The sequence below is a fragment of the Benincasa hispida genome, chromosome 12 (assembly GCF_009727055.1).
Source record: "Benincasa hispida cultivar B227 chromosome 12, ASM972705v1, whole genome shotgun sequence".
Lineage (NCBI taxonomy): Eukaryota > Viridiplantae > Streptophyta > Magnoliopsida > Cucurbitales > Cucurbitaceae > Benincasa > Benincasa hispida.
In genome coordinates this window covers 18,941,717-18,963,209 of record NC_052360.1, presented here as the reverse complement: position 1 = coordinate 18,963,209, position 21,493 = coordinate 18,941,717, and the positions used below count along the sequence as shown (strand labels likewise).

At 34.5% G+C, this 21,493-nt stretch overlaps 1 protein-coding gene across 1 annotated transcript; it reads right to left on the bottom strand.

The window, feature by feature from the left end:
- Positions 1-714: 714 nt before the first annotated feature.
- On the bottom strand, positions 715-3,883 carry LOC120067318. The gene is made up of 3 exons (XM_039018879.1): positions 3,376-3,883; positions 2,170-2,421; positions 715-1,313 (listed from the first exon to the last, which is right to left on the bottom strand). Exons 1-3 carry the CDS (start codon positions 3,733-3,735, stop codon positions 1,035-1,037), a joined length of 891 nt encoding a protein of 296 aa, XP_038874807.1. The 5' UTR covers positions 3,736-3,883; the 3' UTR covers positions 715-1,034.
- Positions 3,884-21,493: the final 17,610 nt, after the last annotated feature.

Sequence of the window (21,493 nt, the reverse complement as noted above, 5' to 3'; positions counted from 1 at the left end):
AACTAGAACAATATACCTTGATCTATGATAAACGATCTCGGATTATTTTTTTCTCTAAAACCTAATGAGAACCCATCCCTAGAATTTTTCTCTTTATACAGACCTCCTATCAAAATGTTTTATTACAAAATTATCTATTAATTATATCTTATTTAATTTAGAAACTATTTTTGCTTAATTAACTTAATAAAATAATAGCCCTAAAAGATAAAATAATAGATAATGTATATAAACTATATTAATGATAATACTAAATTTAAATAAAATCTAACAGATCGAAGAATCCCTTCTCCATTAGTATACGAAGCACAATGTACTTGGAGTGTGTCTCCAACCTTACCATAACACAATCTTCAAAACCTTCAAAGATCGACACAGCCACAAGTTCGTGGTCAAGAGTGTCTTCACACAACGACATCACTTAGAATTCTTTCGTGAAACGGCCAAATCATAAACCAAAAACTGAAGGTCTTTAAATAAGCACAGCGGATACCTTAAAAGACCCTAACTACCAAAAATACTCTCCCACAAATAAGGAAAAGATCTGCAGCAAAACTACCGACGAAATTTTCCACATAAGAAAAGTATTTGACAAAAACAGCATTTCCAAAAACCATCAAATGAAGAGACAACCTACATAACATCTTAAAACAAATATGGCCAAAAGAAGAAAAGGACTCGGAGTAATGTTTCTTCGTTGATATGCCTTGAACATACACTATCTATGCAGATAAAAACACTCCCCACTATTTCAAGAGTCGGTTAAACTTAAACCCATCCTTCTGACCAGTCTATCCACATCACAATGACAGTTAAGTTCAATGTCCAAACAGAAACAACCAAACAAGAGATCAGACATCAAATATATCAACAATGTCTATTCTATGAACTTCTATAAACATACACATCAATCATAATCTCATAAATTTTATATGCAAATGCACACAATATTCTGTAACAAGAGGTACTTTGCAGAGCCTGATCAAGTGCAGTTGCAGGGGTCAGGCATGGAAGTGGAAGAGGGAAAAAGAAGTTCAGGAAGATTGGCCTACGAGGACGTCTTTATAAGGGGTCGATCTGGCTTCCCTTCCTTTCTCTTCATCGACATGTCGTTTTCTCCTCCCCTGATCCTCTAGAATTAGGGGAATCCTGCCTTCTCTCTCTTCGAGAAGCCGTTCATTTGCCCCTCCACGAAGCTTTTCAAGTCGCAGTCCCTCAAACTGCTGCATCTTGAACACCTTAAGCACATTTGACAATCCGCCTAACAAGAGTGATAAGCTCCCAAAGATACCTAACCAAACCCAGTTTTTACCCTGCATTCACATCCTCGTCAACACATGAAACTTTAGTAGAATGCCATCCATTATGAAGCAAACATGTGCAACCATTTTTTTAGATGAATATAACACTTTAGTTTGTAGAGTACAGCAAAATAACATGAACTACTATGGTTCTAGTTCCTACTTGGTTCCTAGGCTTTTATTAGTTTCATTCATCAATATATTTTGATTTGTGTACCTGACATCATCGACATTATATCATTATTGATTGTGTAACCATAATCTAGTGCGAGGTTTTTTCCTTTGTGTGGCATGGCAAGCGTTTTTAGTTGAAAGAGTGGAGAAAAAGGTAGGACTAACATTACAGTTCAATCAGTTATGCTCCCCGTCACAAATAACCTCTTGCAATAGAATTTGTTAAATGCGTTGTTTATTCATTTTTTGACAAGGTTTAGTAAGAGTAAACATATGCAAACAAAATGAATAGACTCAGTGTCGAGATTTCTTCTTGGATTACTACTCATAATCACAAATATAGAACATTGGGTCATCATTAAATTAAGTATACATAAACATAATATCCTACCAAACTGCCCTTCCATTTTACCTGTACCTGATAAGGAAATAAAGAAACTAAAAAGTACTAAAGAAATATGATTGTGCAGAAGGTATGAATCTTTACTCTAAACCTAACAAAATTAGACTTAACATACACTTTTACTCAAAGAAGGACAATCTGCTTAGATTGTGATATAGGAATATCAGAATGTAAATGTAACCTAACATGTTAATGCTATAAAGTATATGCAAGAAATTATATAATGTAACATAAACACTATCTCAAATTTTCACTATTGACAGTAAAGTTTACATATTCAGTGTCACCTACCAGAAGTCTGAGTCCGTGATGGGCTAACTTGGCCTGCTCATATCTATTGAGTACTGCTGCAACGAAGAACAGCAAGCTTCCAATTAAAAATGGAATATGGACACTCTGTTGCAAGATTTGAACATGCCCATCGGCCCTCTCATAGATTTGGCATGAGTTAAGGATTGATCCAAGCATCCATAAGGCAGGACCCGCGATAAGCATATTCGAAGCATGCTTTTCTAGTTTGTAATAATCATGTCCCTTTTGTTCCTGCAGCATTGAATCGAATGGCAGCTCTTGTAAAGTGCAGAAGGAGGAAAGCAAACATGAATGCGGTAAAAAGTTAACATTAAGAACGGAAGGAAGTTGATCAAATAGTTTTCCTACAATATGCAATCATTGAAAACCGAGGGTGAGATTTCTTGATTTGGCCATAGCTTCTGGTCTTTGACATGGGGTACGAGGAGCGAGGCCTCGAGTGATAGCATACAACAAAGTCAGGTGAGCCCAAAACATTGTCACGTACTTACAACGACACTGTTCTACAGGAACAACTAAACATTGCTGAAAATTGGGTAACTAAACATTGTGACGGTTTTTGTTAATGATTGAAAAAGTGAAAATTGGGTAACTATGGCTGAAAAAACCACAAAATCTTCCAATCTAACACTACACATTTTACGCTTTTTTGTTAAACAATTACCAAACACAATGTTGATTTTATTAATTGAAGGAACGAGAAACCGAAATGTTGCCAAACGGGCCACATAACTCACTCAGTCACTCAATGCTCCAAATTATCAAAAGATTCACAACTAACGATAGGGACAATGGCATTGGCTTCATTTACCCTGAAAACTTGAAACTCCCCAAAGAAGTTAATGGTTCTAAAAGGGTTGCTGATGTCGACTATCTTATAGGTAGAGAAAGTAGTTACTATAGTTGAATCACTGATACAGAGAAAATCCTGGAGTTGGAGTTCATTCGTACCCTAAAACTATTTCTAAAATCCAAGACTTACAATAGAAGAGAACAAGAGTAATCAAACTAGCACACAGCAAATCTCATTAAACCAATTCTCCAGCCCCTCAAACATTCTCATCAAGATCGACAAGTGCAATTTTGTTAGTTCAACAAATATGAAATTCCAAAAGCGAAAATAGTATATTATTAACCTAGAAAATTAAAAGAATCGGAGGAAGCAAGCAAACGATTAATAGGGACCTGAATTAGAAGAAACAGAGCACCCAAAGACAAGAGCAACGACCCAATCGCCTGAAGAAACGGAACCGAAAATTCCACAAAAAGAAGCTGTGCATCATACTGAACAAGCAGCGGCAACCGGTAATCAATTCCGGCGAGATGGGCGAAGAGATCGTGCAAATTAACGATCGTAATTAGGGCAGTGGCGAACAGAATTAGAGCCAAACCGGACATGGGTTCTCGGGAAAGCTGAGCAACGAAGCCCCCAAGAAGAAGAACAGTGGCGAACAAGTAGAGGCCGGCATTGATGTACTCCGCCCGGTTCCGGACCGGCCGAGGGCCGTACACTCTGAAATCCCTGGCGGAAACTAGCTTGACCATGCCGTCTTTGATTCTGGGTTTTGATTTGGTTATCGGTTTGATAATGGGAATTGGAGATTTTGCGGGATGGAAAAAAATGGAAATGAGAATCTCTGAGTATGAGTTTAGAGAGAGAGAGTGAGAGGTAGGAGAGAGAAAGGGATTTTGTTGATGTGTTACGTACGTGGCTGCATGCATGGAGGTGTTCAAAGATATGGAGTCATTGAAAGTTGAGCAATCAACTGTGACACGTGGCCTCTTAATTTTTCCCCATTACAAATGGATTAAATGTCACGTCAACGATAATACTGAAATCTTCTTTTTCTTTTCTTTTTTTCTCTTTAAACTAAGATATTGAAATCTGAGTTGGATAGATTTATAAAAATAGTTACAAGGGGTTTTTAAACATCTACAAAATAGATCCATGTTAGGTTAATGTCTTCGCATTTCATTTTCTATATATATAAAAAAGAGTTTATTGACCTCTTTATTTTCACTGATGTAAGTAGTTATTTATAATTAACCCACACTTATATATATATATATATTATTCTTTCTTTCTCATGCGTGTTTTCTCTCTCATGTATGCATTCTCTCTTCCTATGTTTTAAGGTTATTTCTTCCTCCTCTCTCTCTCTTCTCCTTCCCTCTCCTTATTTTTTCTCCTTCCAGTAGTGTGAGTTACAAGTAAGAGACGGACGACGAGACGAACACAGAACGACACGACCCGCGTGGGACAAATCGATGCGCGGTCGGACTAGGAGCAGATGAACGGCAATGAGGGACTCGGAGTGGGCGAACGACGATGATGGACTCCGAGCAGACGTACAACAGACTTGATTCAACTTTTAATTTTATTTTATTTTCCTATTTTCTATATACACTATGATATATATATATGTACTTTTTCTCTCTTTTTTTTAGCTTTTGTATGAAATTTGATATATACTGTGATATATGTATTCATTTACTTGATATAAACGAGAGTTTTATTTATTTATTTATTTAGACTTCATGTATTATGATATATACAAATTTTGATTGTTGTGATTTCTAGCTACCTAGATGGTATATATGATATATATATTGTGATGTAAATGAAATGTGCGAAGATTTATATACTGTGGTATATTTATATTTTATATATTGGTTTATATTGTGATTTATGTCAAACATTGAGTCAATTTCTAATTTAACTATAGGATATTTCATATATTTGTTAGAATATTTCCAAATACCTAATAAAATGTTATAATGTATATTTAAAATAACCATGAATCCGTAAAAAAAAAATCAATAAGTTGATACGTGAAAACCAACGTAAATAAAAAATAAAATTTAATTAAATGCATTTTCTCTCTCCAAATTGGAAAATACATACTGTGATATATATAATAGTTTATTTGATATAAATGAGAGTTGTATCAATTTATTTGTATATGTTTCAAGGTATATTGACAATGTTTGAATGTATATTGATATATATATCAAAACATCGGGGAATATATCACTGTCACAAGTGATATCAAATAAACAATGGAATATATCACATTAAAACAAATAATAGTCAAAACAAAAAAGGGTATATATCACACAATATTAAAAATCAAATAAGGGTATATATCACATAATATTAAAAATCAAAGAAACCGAGAAATGAAAAATAAAATCATACATTTTCTATTTCTAATTGAAAAATGAAAAAAATATATATAATAAATACATTTTCCATCTCTAATTGAAAATAAGAAAAAAAATTATATTAAATTCATTTTCTCTCTCCATAATAAATGCATTTTCTTTCTTCATTATTAAGGTAGCTTTGTAAATTGAGAAATATATATATATATATAAACTAGATATAAATAAATGAAAAAAAAAGTATAATTGTCCAAAATTAATACTAAAAGTCATCTTTTAAAGAATTCAAATTTTAAGACATTTATGAAATATAGGACATTTTTTAGACCTTCTATGTAGAAACCCCTAGTTACAAATAGTGATCATTGCATATATAGGCCTAATTTGATAACCATTTTATTTTTTATGTTTGGTTTTTGAAAATTAAGCCTATAAATATTTTTTCACTTTTAAATATCTTGCTTTGACATCTACATTTTATCCGTATTTTTAAAAACCAAGTTAAAATTTGAAAACTTAAAAGGATAATTTTTTGAAAACATATTTTGTTTTTGGGAATTTGGCTAAGAAGACAACTCTTCTACTTAAAATTGTTACAAACCATGGTAAGTAAATAAAAGAAAATAGACTTAATTTTCAAAAACAAAAAAAATGAAGGTCCCGTTTTGTAACGATTTTGTTTCTTATTTCTGTTTTTTAAAAGAATTAAGTCTATAGATACTACTTCCACCTCCAAATTTCTTTATTGTTATCTACATTTTACCAATGGTTTAAAAAATCAAGCCAAAATTTTGAAAAATAAAAAAAGTAGTCTTTAAAAACTTGTTTTTGTTTTTTGAGTTTAGCTAAGAATTCAACCATTACTTAAAAAAAATGCAAATTATAAGAAATGAGTAGAAAATAGACTTAATTTTCAAATAACAAGATTAAATACTAAAATGGTTATTAGACGAGACATTTGTTTTTTAGTTTTTTTTTAAAAACTAAATATGTAGACATTATTTCCACCTCCAAATTTATTTTTTTATTATTTACTTTTTACCAATGTTTTAAAAACCAAGTCAAATTTTGAAAATTAAAAAAGTTAGCTTTTAAAAATTTGTTTTTGTTGTTTGAATCTGGCTAAAAATTCGACTATTATACTTAAAAAACATGCAAATCATGGTATGAAATGGGAGGAAATAGACTTAATTTTCAAAAACTAAAAATCACAAATGAGGCCGAAATGGTTACCCAACAAGGTCATAGTACTCATGCCTAAAATATTAGTAGATATAGCACAATGCAAAATAATTTGTAAAGATGGACAAATTTAGATTCAACTCTCGGAGTCTATCAATGATAGATTATGTAGCTTGTAGGAGTCTATCAATGATAAAGTGAATAGATTTTACTATATTTGCGGTTCTTTAAAAATGTTTCTATTATAAGTATGATGATAATAGATGCCCATTAAATGTTCATGTATAGTGTTCATTGACCATGTGTCATGCCCTAATTTCCCAAAGTGTTGTCCATGTGTCTCAACATTATGCTTTATTAGTGTCCATGTAATCCACCTCCTATTTGCCAAATTGCCTATAAATAGTGATGTTTGGTGGGTTTTGGAACATACACCCAGTAAAATCCAAAAAGATTGGAGAAAGTGGAGAAATCCATCATTTTTATTTTATTTACTTTTGTTATTTATTTCATATAATTATATATTATATTTATTTTATTTTATTATTATATTATATTATATTTATTTTAATATTATTGGTATTTGTAATCCCGTTGTGCTCCTCAAGTTCATAACACATTATCAACACGAGCTCCTATCATTTTCCTCGCTAAAGGTATGTCGATTTTTCTCTCTTTGTTATAATTAATAAATTAAACATTGTTTTACATATTTGATATATATTAAAATTTTAATATAAATATAATATTTTATAATAGTGTTACTATAAAAATATTATAAGATTAGAATTTGTAGCATTTGATATTAATTATAATAATTATTTGTCATTAGTGCTTGATGCCAAAATACACCTGGATGCCATAAATATGTGATGATCATAAAACAATTTTTCTTCTTAAAGCTCAATGGATGCACTTAAAGCTCCAAAATTTTAAATTAATATGTAAGAGAAGATATTTTTCTACATTTTGGATATGCTCCTACAATAGCAATATCGAGAGAAAGGTTTTAAACAATATTCTAAACTAATTTCATGTCTTCTCGTGGCTGAAAAAATAACGAGTTATTGATGAAAAATCATGAATCTCGACCAACTAGAACAATACCATTCCCTAAAGTAAATGTTGTGGATGTTAATAATCGTGATTTAGGTTGTAGTCGCGGTCGAGTTCGTGATCGTGGCAAGGGCATAAATAATAATTATTTCCTTGGTGGTCGTTCTAATCATTCAAATTTCAAAAGAACCACACAAAATGATGATCACAAATAAAAAAACTCTATAAGATAAGAGCTCAAAAAGTGTTGAAAATAAATGCTTCTGATGTGGAATGACTAGGTAATGGTCACGTACCTATCATAGGTCAAAACACTTAGTTGATCACTATCAAGCCTCCATGAAGGAAAAAGGGGGAAATGTGGAAGCAAATTTTGCATACCAGTATAATGAGATATTTTACTCATCCAATATAACAAATTTGAATGTGGTACATTTTTTCAGATCTTCTGAAGAGAAAATTGGCACAGTTGATGGCATAATAAACTTTTCTTTTGATTTTGAGAATATTTAGTATTAATGTTATCCCTTTTTTATGTTTTTTTCCTTGGTTAATATTAAATTTTACATATTTCAAATGTTATTTTTCCTATTGTAATTATTTTTTTTATGAAGAAACCCGGATCATTTTCATATGTTTGGTGACTAAAAAATGAGTAACGAAGATATATGTTTGACAGACAGTGCAACTACTTATACAATACTTACAAGTAGAAATGACAATGATGGAAGCAAAAGTCAATATGATATTAGGTTTTGCAAAATTGATTGAAGACTTTGGAAAAGTAATAATATTTTGCCTAGAGGAACAAAATTTACAATTGACAATACATTGTTCTCTAGTCAATTAAAGAGAAATTCACTTAGTTTTAAAGATATACGTCAGACTGATCAAAAAATAGTATCTTTATATCATATCTACTGTCTCATATGAAAAACGTATATTGGATTATTTGCCTACTTTATCTTATGGATTATATTATACTCATATACGAGTAATTGAAACATATGCGACAATGAATCTGAAGTTCATAAATCCATACATATTTACAATTTGGCATAATAGATTAGGTCATCCAGGGTATATAAAGATGAGAAAAATTATTGAGAATTCAAATGGACACCCATTGAAGAGCTAGAAGATTCTTCAATCAAATGCATTATCATTGATGCTTGCTCTCAAGGAAAATCAATAATTAGACCATCACCAGCTAAAGTGGGGACTGAATCACCTACATTTTTAGAACAAATTCACGGTGATATATGTGGACTTATTAACCCACCAAGTGGGCAATTTAGATATTTTATGGTATTAATATACGTATCTAGCGGATGATCACACATGTGTGTTGGGTTTTATGCCCTAAAACTTATAGATAGTAGGTGTTATTAATTGACCGTCATCAATAAAGAGTTATATATGTTAATTCAATAAATGTTATTGTGTTGTTTTCTATTTTGTCTTAATAACCTCAAATCCAATAAAATAACATACAAGGCTGCCTCACGAGTCTTTAACTATGTATGTGGAGACATACAGGGATCAATGTTTAATACAACCTAAAGGGTCTATAGTATGGGGATAAGGCTGGGTACCTTATCCTGGTAACACTATGACCCACTTTGTATTTGATACAAACGCAATGATCCAACACGTTCGTATAGGTGATATGCGAGTGGGGGTATCCTATGCAATGAGTTTGCATAAGACCGGATTGCGAAATAGTAACCATTAGATGTAACACCGTCAACTAGTTATGTTTCTATTTCACTAGGATGACCTAGGCAACTTAGTCTTAATCTTGAGTATATTATGAACTCATGTTCACAAGGGATTGTCCTTTGATTTGTATGGGTGTGGCCAATTCGCCGACTTAATAAGCCTAGCATTTTGAGGATAAGACTGAGTAGGGAGCTGAGAATATAATAATACAAGATGGAATTCACTCATTCTCGTCTTCAGGGTAAGTAGATGAGTGCTCCCTTAAGTGGTGTCTCCAAGACTTGAACAAAAAGCCCTACCCTCTCATTGGCCCGAGATGGGTTTCTGTTTATTGGTTTGACCATAAACATGTTGTTCATTAGAGGAGTACTGATACTTAAGAAGTCAGATGTAACCTAAGGGTAAAACGGTAATTTGGTCCAGCTGGAGTTATGAACACTCGTGAAAGACTAACTTGTTGTTATTGGTCTATATCCGTGGACACAAAAATATATCTGTAGTGAGAAAAATGTAGGTGTGGGTCTTTAGTGGAGTGTATCCACAGTTAACAAATATTGATTAACTTGGTTAATGAGTTTAGTCAATTAATTTCATATTGTTAGAGCTTCTGATCTATAGGTTCACCAGGTCCCCTTGTTAGTTCACTAAATGATTTGAATTGTTCAAATCAATTTGAGAAAAATTGTATATTAATATGATTAATATGTAATTGATTATGGATGTGATCTATAAGTTAAATTAAGTTGGAAAGAAACATTTGAATGAGATTCAAATAATTAATTCAAGTGAATTAGATTCACAAAGAATTAATTAAGAAATAGAAAAGCGTTGCACATAGACATACAATGTTTATGATAATTAAATATATATACGTTAAATTGGATTTAATGTATAAATAGTTATTTAGTTAATGTATTGATTAATTAAATAAGTATTATTTAATTAATTGTATACAAAGGAAAATTGGAAAAAGGCTTGGAGAAAGGGGTTGACCCTTCTCTATATAAAATCTTCCTCATGGCCCTTTTAAAAAGAGAGCATTTATTGTGCAAAATTTTTCTTAAGCCACAAAAAGAAATTCTCTCTACCTTCCCAAATGTTTTTCCTCCACACCCTCTTTAAATAGTTAGATACCACCCATCCTTCTATTGAAATCCTTGAGAATAACAAGGTTATTCTCGTGGTCATGTTCAAGATTGTTCGAGGAGACGTTCGTGTTCAAGATCGTAAGAGGAGTCGTTTGTTGGAATATCGAGAGGATCATTCTAGAAGCTTGGGAATCTACAAAGGTGAGAATGGTTCTTTCTTTTCTCTAGAGCATGTTATTTCACATGTTTATTCTACATATATTCTGTTTTAGTATACTGATTTTGTTTATGTAAAAATCGATTTGTAGGATGCAAAGCATAAGAAGCACTATTGGATTGGTTTTAACCACACCTACTCTTAGTCTAGTCTTGACCTGGGCTTTTTAGGGATTCCCTGAAACCTAAGTAAGAACCGCTTTCTAGTTGGATTCTTATGAGNCTCTTAGTCTAGTCTTGACCTGGGCTTTTTAGGGATTCCCTGAAACCTAAGTAAGAACCGCTTTCTAGTTGGATTCTTATGAGAGCTCCTCAGCTTCCATTTCCGCTTCTGGCCTATTGGTTGATGATAGAGTTCCTGTTGATGGAGTTCCTACCCTTGGCCTTGGTTCTAGTCTCGTCTCGCATGCCAGCAAGTATTCTAGAAAGAGCGACTTGGTTTCATGTAGCTGCTATAACTTTTCTCATCTTTCTAGCATGTCTTGTGTTGCTAGGAAATGCCTAAGCCTTTTTCGATTTCGAGGCTTTCACCCTGAAAACGAAACTAGACCCAATTCACACGCTTCTGCTTGGAATTCGAATCTCATTAGTGTGCTTATTATCAAGTCGAAATATTGCATTTGCAAGAGTACTTGCTTAAATAATTAAGTTAATAGCACAATTTATTGATTATACAATTAAGACCATTAGTCTTAATAATGCTGGTGAATTTATATCCCAAGCTTTTGATAATTATTGTATGTCAATTGGGATAAGTGTTGAACATCATGTAGCTCATGTTCATACAAAAAATGGTTTAACATAATCATTCACAAAACGTTTGCAGTTAATTGCTAGACCATTGCTTATAAGAGCTAAACCTCCTACATTTGTATGAGGACATGCTATTTTGCATGCGGTATCACTTGTACACATTAGGCCAATAGCTTATCATAAGTACTCACCGTTACAATTAGCTTATAGCCATGTGCCAAATATTTCTCATCTAAGATTTTTTTGATGTGTAGTATATGTTCCAATTGTTCCACCATAACGTACTAAGATGAGTCCTTAAAGGAAGTTAGAAATATGTGTTGGATATGATTCTCCATCAATTATCAAATATCTTGAATCCTTGACGGGTGATGTACTTACTGCAAGATTTGTTGATTGTCATTTTAATATGACAAATTTTCCAACATTATGGGGAGGAATTAAAAAGTTGGAAAAAGAAATTACATGGAAGGCATCATTATTGTCTCATTTAGATCCCAGTACAGATCAATGTGAACTTGAAGTTTAGAAGATAATTCATTTGCAAATATAGCAAATCAGTTACCAAATGCATTTATAAATGCTAAGAAAGTGAATAAGTCACATATACCAGCTGCAGATGCTCTACTAAATGCAGTAAGTTGTCACTAATGAGTTTGGGACATGCCAGAAGTGTGATAGACCATTTAGTTCCAAAGATAAAAATCATAAAAAAAAAAGAAATAATCAATAAATGACTCAGTTAAAAATATGGATATTCTAGAAGAAATCCTAGATATGAGTACTCATCAGAATATTGAAGTAAATGAGGATAATAATGAGATCTCAATAAATTATGGAACCATATAAGGTAACAACATTTTTGCATACAATATTATACACGATATTATTTATGAAAATGAGTATGAAAAATATCACATAGAAAGGATTGACTTGTGTGGAAATAAACAATCCACCAAATGCCACTATTTATAGACAAAGTGGCAAGTAGGATGCGGACTTACATGGACACCATGCATGAATAATTACAAGGCATTTGACTTTTCGGACACTAAGCAATGAGTATCTATTTATTATTATAATATTCATAATACTTCCACTTAGATGCCCATATATATATATATATATATATGAAATATGCCTCATTAAAACCTTAATAGGAAAAACCCAATGGAAAAAAGAGTACATATTTCATAAAATACATACTCCTAAAAGAATATAATATATTCACTCTCCCTTATGAAAACATCACTTAAGATCTCTGAGTCACCGCATTCCAATGTTGTGCACCAATTTTTCAAAAGTTGTGGTTGGTAATGCCTTTATAAATAAGTCTACTAGGTTATCCTTTGAACAAATTTGTTGTACAGTGATGTCGTCATTTTCTTCAAGATCATGAAAGTAAAAAAGCTTTGGTGAAATATGTTTTATTCTATCTCCTTTAATATATCTTCCTTTGATCTGGGCTATGCAAGCTGTGTTGTTTTTGTATAATATTGTTGGAAAATTTTTATTAGAAGACAAGCCACACGTTTCACGAATGCGTTCAGTCATTGACCTTAGCCATATACATTCTCGACTAGCCTCGTGAATTACAAGAATTTTAGCATGGTTTGAGAAAGTGGCCATTATAGTCTATTACACCGATCGCCATGATATAGCAATTCCTCCACATGTGAACAGATAACCTGTTTGAGATTTAGCTTTGTGTGTATTAGATAAATATCTAGAATCTACTAATCAACTAGATCAACATTTGATTTATTTGAATAAAAAAGAACCCATATCGATTATGAATGAACTCGTTTTACAGAGAACCTATGAGCGGAAGCGGATCGTCCAAATCCCATTTCGATTGAAATAAATATTTACAGTAAACAGAACAGATTATACATCAAAACATAAATTACAACATATTTTTTTAACTAGAAAAAGGGTTAAAAAGATTATACCTTTGAAGAACTCTTTTTCACGTTAATCCTTGAACTTGCACGAATACTTCGAACAGCAACCAAACTCAAACCAAAGGAAGAGGACACTACCACTTGGTGACCTTGGTATTCTCGGTGTGAGAACCCAAGAGTGTGAGCTCTGACTATTTTGGTTAAGAGAGAGTTTGTGGTTTAGAGGAGGAAGACGATTGAAAGAAGAAAATCTCTATCACATAGATAATTCTTCAATCATGTAATGAAAGGAGTCTATCGCACAGGCTCTCAACCAAATTGTGTATCTCTCAATTGTTTAACTTTTCTATTTGGAATAATAAAATCATATTTAATTTATTCCCTTTGCCATAATAAACCGCTTAACCTCCCATTAAGGTGGTTAGAGAGAAAAAAGGGATTTAATTATCAAATAAATTAACAATATAAATAAATATGATAACCAACTTATCATATTATATTTATAATCTATAGTTTTAATATTGTATCATATACAATATAAACTATAGTTCTTTTTCTCTGTTTTATGGCATTTAATATAAATCATATTTATATTAAATTTAACAACCATGAATCTTATTCATAGAAAATATATTTGAATCATATTCAAATATTTGTTCTTTCAATTAAACTATAATGTATCAAATACATTATGATATAATTGAATTAATTTAATTATATCATATATAATTTTCTCTCTTATTAATTTGAATATTTCAAATTAACCAAAAAACTAATTCTCAACTAAATGTTTTGAGCTACTAAGGGGACCTTATGGACCTGTAGCTTGAAGCTCCAACAGTACATGAATAAAAAATTAAACCCTTTAATTACTTTATCCACCATCTGCTAACTGTTGGCCACTCCACTAAAGACCGACAACTGCACTCTTCGCACTACAGATATATTTTTGTGTCCATTGGATATAACCAATCAACAGTACGATGACCCTTCACAAATTGCTCAGAAGTATAGCTGGGTCAATTTACCATTTTGCCCCTATAGTTACATCTAACTCTTTAAGTACTACCGATCCCTCTAATGAACAATAGATCATAGTCCCACTATGACTAAACCCCTCTCGGGCCAGGAGAAGGTGTAGCACCACATTATTCAAGACCTGGAATAAGCCCTTAAGGGAGCAATTTATCTACTTACCCCTACTTCGGGGAATGAGTGAATTCCATCTGAAGGAACTCTTATTAAAGAGTACTTATGAGTGGAAGCAAGATCGTTCCAAATTCATTGTGACAGAAATACTGCATTCACAAACAAACATACAAGTTATGTATTTAACAATAAATTACGGCATGCTTTGAACTATTAAACAACAAAGGGACGAGATACATACCAGTTGAAGAACTCTTCTTCTCTTTAAATCTTGCTCTCGTTAGGAAACGACAACTCACGCAGTCGCTGCGCTCGCCAAGGCTATCATCCACCAAATCTTGCTATCATCTACCACTGAACGGTCCTCAACACGAACATAGCAGCAAGAAGGACACAACCACTCGAAAACCTCGGTATTCTCGGAGTGAGAATCCAGGAGGTGTGGGCTCTGTTGGATTTGGTAGAGAGGAGGAGGAAACAACGGTCGTTTACCAGACCAAGCAAGTGGGAGAGGTCTGAAGTCTATCGTATAGACCGGTGCTTGATTGTTTAGCAAAAGGTGCACGATCGTTTAGTAAATGGGGTTGATCGTTTAGACGATCGTATAGGTAAATCGCTCCACGCACGCGATCATTTAGAAAAGAATATGAGATCGTTTAGGTAAGCTGCGCGTGTACACGATCATTTAGTAAACTTTGAGCTATCGTGTATGCTTTCGTTTGCTAGGAAATGGGCAGTGTACTAATTCGTGTAGCGATTATCCGATTTCTTTGCAAAATGACAACTATTTTCATTTTATCATTCAGTTACGAAAACTGATTGTAACCTCTCACTATCTCATTTGGTTATAGAGAAAAAACCGCCAACAATTATCTTATAATTGTTTAATTAGAAATAAATATAATCATATTATATTTATAACCTATGGTTTAATATCACAGCTTATGCAACATATAAACCACAGTCCTTTTCTCCTCCACTATATATAAATCATATTTATATCCTTTTCCTTCAATTAATGTATCTTATACATCATGTCAACTATATCATATATAATTGACCCGTTCAATCATATCATATATAATCGAACTCCCTCTTATCAATTTGAACACTTCAAATTGACCCAAAAACTGATTCTCAACTTGAATACATTAAGCTACCAAGGGAACTTTATAGACCTGTGGCTCAAAGCTCCAATGGTACGTGAATAGCTGACTAAACTCTTTAGCCACTAAATCCACCATCCGTTAACTACCAGGCATTCCACTAAAGACTAACAGCTGCACTCTTCTCAACATAGATATATTTCTGCGTCCATCAAATATAACCAATCAACAGTACGATAACCCTTCACAGATACTCGTAAGTACAACTAGGCCAATTTACCATTTTGCCCCTATAGTTACATCTAACTTTTTAAGTACCACTGATCCCTCTAATGAACAATACCACATAGTCCTACTATGTGTGGATACCTCTCGGGCCATGAGAAGGTATGTGATGCCACATCGTTCAAGCCCCAGAATCAACCCTTAAGGGAGCAATCTATCTACTTACCCCTGCTTCAGGGAAGGAGTGAATTCCATCTTTTGTAGTTGAGATCCCAACTTCTAAATCAGAAGAATTCCCAAATTGGTAGGTTTGAGTCGGTAATCTGGCCACTCACACCCATGCAAATCAAAGGACCGCCCTCAAAGGCAGGAGTTCCCAACTCACTCAGGATTAAGGTCATGTTACCTATGGTCATCCTAGTGAAGTGAAGTCTCTGTCATGAACGGCGTTATATAACAAGACTATAACACTTCGTGGTCCGGTCTTATACAAACTTCTTTGTATAGGACGCCTCCACTCGCATGTCTCCACATGAATGATCAAGATCAGACCATCTGTAGCAAGTCACAACACTTGTAACTATTCTACAAAGCGGGCTGCATCCGTAGCGTTACCAAGATAAGGTTTCCCTCCTATATCCATATACTACAAACCATTTTGATTATCACTTAAGGCATGATCCACCTGTATGTCTCCACATACATGCTTAATTTACAATGACAACTAGGGATCTTAGTTCATTGGTTTGTGGTAAAGCAATTAAAACATCCAATGTTTCACAGACAACAGTAAAGAAAATATCATATATTATTACATCACAAGCATTTGTTTAATACAGTGTTTAAAAACTACAGAACCCAACGAGAGTTTAGGGCATCAACCCTAACACCATCTTGTGTAGCTGAGTTCCCAACTCCCCAATTAGACGAATCTCCAAAATGGTAGGCTTATTGAGTCGACGATCTAGCACTCTCACCCATACAAATCAAAGGATCGCTCTCATAGGCAGGAGGAGTTCACAACTCGCTCAGGATTAAGGCCATGTTACCTATGGTCATCCTAGTGAAACGAAAGTCTCTATTATGAACGATGTATATAATGAGACTAAGCATTTTGTGGTCCAGTCTTATACAAACTTCTTTATATAGAATATCCCCGCTCGCATGTCTAATACATGAATTATCAGGATCAAATCATTTGTAGCACTTTACAACATTCGTAACATCTACAAAGTGGGTCATACTCGTAGGTTATCACTATCCATGTAAGGTATCTAACCTTATCCATATACTACAAACCATTTAGGTTATCAATTAATCATAATCCACCTGTATGTCTCCACATACATGTTTAAATTACAACGATAACCTTGGATGTTATTTTATTGCTTTGTGGTTAATGAAACTAAAATATTACATATTTCATAGACGAAGTAAATAAAATATCAAATATTATTAATCACATGAATGTTTGTTCATATAAGGTGTATAAACTATAAGACCTATAAGATTTAGGACATCAACCCCAATAATTGTTCCTCGGAGATAAAGAAGTATATGCTTAATTCCGTTCCAATATCTTTTTGTAGGAGAAGAACTATATCTAGTTAATAAATTTACTGAAAATGCAATATCTAGTCTTGTTTTATTAGCAAGATACATAAATGCACCAATTGTACTAAGATATGGTACTTCAGGACCAAGAAGTTCTTCATTATCTTCTTGAGGTCAAAATATATCTTTCTTTACATCCAATGAATGGACTTCCATCAGAATATTTAATGAATGTGCTTTGTGAAAGATCTCTAACCGAAGAGTTCCATGAGCACATTCGGATCGCTTCGATCTCACAGTGACCGAAATACATATTATACGTACCAACGCACAGTTATGCAAATAAATCTTAATCAACGACATGCTATAAACAAGAAAATAACAAGGGAATGAGTTGCCATACCAGTTAAAGACAGTCTTCAAACTTCGAAACTCAAAGCAGCGAAAAACCTCCATACGATCAACCAACGCCCAGCAGCAGCGTTGACTACAGCAGCACGAACACGAACGTCGCGGGGACGACACCACCAGAAAAGAACCCCGGGTATTCTTTGAGTGAGAACCCAAAGCGTGGTCTTTGGTGAATTTGGTAAAGGTAGGAGGAAAACCAGATCGTGTAGGCGATAAGCAAATGGGAGGGAAAACGGCGTTATCGCATAGCACGATGCTTATCGTTTAGAAGACACTACACGATCGTGTAGGTTTTACTAAACGATCGTTTAGGAAAAAGTATACGGTCGTTTAGCAAAATCGGCACACTATACGATTGTTTAGAGAAGCTATGTGATCGTGTAGGAACTAGTGTGCGATTCTTTAGGCGCGAGGAGGACGATCGTTTAGGCAGAGAGGACTATCGTATAGGCTCTCAAAATTCTTAAGCGATCGTTTTCTTTTCTACCAACGTGCGCTCTCTCTTTTTTTTTTTTTTGGACAACGATTGAACTCTTCAAAAAATGAAACAATTTCATTTTTATTTCATCGGTTACAATAACCGACTCATTCCCACTAACCCACGTCCAAACATGATTTTTGGAGTAATTATCATATAATTAACCAACTAAAATATTAATAAATATAATCATATTATATTTTTAACTTATAGTTTGATATCACATATCTACTATGGTATTTTCTCCTCTACTTGATATAAATCATATTTATATCTAATTTCCTCCAAAATAATGTATCTCATACATTTAGCCAATTTTATCATATATAATTAACCAGTCCAATTATATCATATATAATCGAACTTCCTCTTGTCAATTTGAACATTTCAAATTAACCCAAACACTGGTTCTCGACTTTATCCAGACTACCCAGGGGACCTAATGGACTTGTGGCTCGAAGCTCCAACAGTCCTTGAATAGCTGACTAAACTCTTTAGCCACGAGATCCACCATCCGTTAACTGTCAGGCATTCCACTAAAGACCAAAAGCTAAACTCTTCTTACCACAGATATATTTCTGTGTCCATCAGATATAACCAATCATGAGTACGATGACCCTTCACAGATGCTCATGAGTACACCTGGGCTAAATTACTATTTTTCCTCTATAGTTACATCTCACTCCTTAAGTACCACTGATTCCTCTAATGAACAATACAACATAGTCCAACTATGTGTGAACATCTCTCGAGCCAAGAGAAGGTGTGTGGCGCCACATCGTTCAATCACCAGAATCAGCCCTTAAGGGAGCTATCTATCTACTTACCCCTGCCTCGGGGAAGGAATGGATTCCATCTTGTATAGCTGAGTTCTCAGCTCCCAAATCAAACGAATCCCCAAAATGATAGATTTGAATTGGCGAACTGGCCACTCGCACCCATACAAATCAAAGAACCGCCCTCAATGGATGGAGTTCCCAACTCATTCAGGATTGAGGTCATGTTACCTATGGTCATCCTAGTGCAGTGAAGTCTCTGTCATGAACGATGTTATATAACAAGACGTTAATACTTCATGGTCAGGTCTTATACAAACTCTTTGTATAGGACGCCCCCGCTCGCATGTCCCTAACACGAATGATCAGGATCAGATCATCTGTGACAAATCACAACACTTGTGACCATTCCACAAAGTGGGCCGCATCCATAACGTTACCAGGATAAGGTTTCCCTCCTATATCCATATACTATAGACCATTTTGGTTATCACTCAAGACATGATCCACTTGTATGTCACCACATACATGCTTGAGTCACATACAAATAACCAGAGATTTTATGTTTATTGGTTTGTGGTAAAGCAAATAAAACAAGCAACTGTGCAAAATACAAGATGTGAAGTAAATATAAATATCATATATTATACAACACAAGCGTTCGTACAGACTTTTTACAAACTACAGGACACGAGACTTTAGGGCATCAACCCCAACAATCTCCTACTTGTCCTAAAGCGAAGTGAGGTATACAATAAACTAGTACAAAACAATAAACTATGGCATAAAAGCCCAATACAAGAAAATCTCCCACTTGCCCTAGTCCAGCTGTAGGCGATCTTGTAGACCCATGCTTCGTAGGTGACCCTCAAACACTATAGTCGTGAGAGCCTTCGTAAATGGGTCAGCAACATTAAAATGACCTGGGTAGATAGATCCGTCTCATCTTCTCAACCTCTTGAGGCGTCTTAGGATACATATCCTTAGACAAAGTAACTTCATGCCTGAACAGCAGTAGACCCATCTTAGAGTCCTGCATCGAGTATTTGAGCAATGTTTTGTCAATGTACGATGCCTGAGACAGTGCTAGCACTTTGTTCTTACGACCCAAAAGATCTGTATACCTAAAACAAACTGAGCCTCTCCCAAATCTTTCATTTGGAATTGGATCACTAGCCAGTTCTTAACTGCAGTCAGTAGACCTACATCATTTCCAATGAGTAGGATATCGTCTACATACAACAATAAGAAGATTACTGAAGCGTTGAAGATCTTCTTGTAGACACAAGGCTCAAACATTTTGGTCAAAGAAATACGACTTGATCGCAGTATCAAACCATATGTTCCAAGATCGAGATGCCTGTTTCAGTCCATAAATGGACCGATTCAATTTGCAAACCTTTTGCTCTTGACCTTGGGCTATGAATCCCTCGGGTTGCACCATATAAATGGTCTCCTCAAGATTGCCATTCAGAAAAGTCTTAACGTCCATTTGACAAATCTCATAATTATAATAAGCTGCAATGGACAGGAGGATACGGATTGACTTTAACATGGCAACAGGCGAGAAAGTCTCCTCATAGTCGACTCCCTCTACCTGGGTATAATCCTTTGCCACAAGTCGAGTCTTGAAGGTCTATACCTTCCCATCAGCACCTCGTTTGCGCTTGTAGATCCATTTACAATCTATAGAGCCAACCCCATCAGGCTGCTCTACAAGATCCCATATTAAGTTGAAGTATATCGACTCTATCTCGAGATCCATGACCTTGACCCATTCATCCCGGTCAACATCCTCCATTTCCTTCTTATAAGACAACAGATCCTTAATCGCCATCTGCCACTATAGCAAGGATTTTCGTGAAACCTAGATAGTGAATGGGTGGGTTTGCAACCCTCCCATTACGTTGAGGTTCCCTCAACTCTTGAGGTGGAACCGGCCTACTGGATGAACTCCCATCAACAACTCTTGCTGATATAGTAGGCTTTTCAACAACTTTTGTTGAAGTTTCAGTAGTTTCATTGGAAAGCTCATGCAACACAACTTTGCTTTGTGGACTGTGCTCCCTTATATAATCATTCTCTAGGAAAGTAGCATTTGTTTAAACAAACACCCTATTTTCCATCGGATCATAAAAATAACCCCTTCGTGTACCTTTGGGGTAGCCTACAAAGAGGTATAACCTCGATCGTGATTCCAACTTCTTGGGATTAGCCTCAAGCACATGTGCAGGGCAACCCCAAATGCGGAAGTGACGTAAACTAGCTTTATGCCCGTTCCATAACTCCAGAGGTGTTTTTGCAACACTCTTGAAGGGAACACAGTTGAGTATGTATACCGTTGTCTCCACTGCGAAACCCAAAAACGAGTCCGATAAGGAAGCGTCTGGTAAGGAAGCGTAACTCATCATCGAGCAAACCATGTCTAACAAGGTCCTATTTCTCCTCTCCGTTACACCATTCTGCTGAGGTGTACTCGGCGCTGAGAGTTGGGAAACGATTCCATGTTCTATCAAAT

Bases quoted from the DNA above. Each gene is read 5' to 3' on its own strand.
- LOC120067318 (XM_039018879.1), bottom strand. From the start codon at position 3,735: ATGGTCAAGCTAGTTTCCGCCAGGGATTTCAGAGTGTACGGCCCTCGG. The intron at 2,422-3,375 runs GTCCCTATTAAT...TCAATGCTGCAG, and splicing joins CTCTGTTTCTTCTAATTCAG to GAACAAAAGGGACATGATTA. The intron at 1,314-2,169 runs GTAGGTGACACT...ATGTGAATGCAG, and splicing joins ATCACGGACTCAGACTTCTG to GGTAAAAACTGGGTTTGGTT.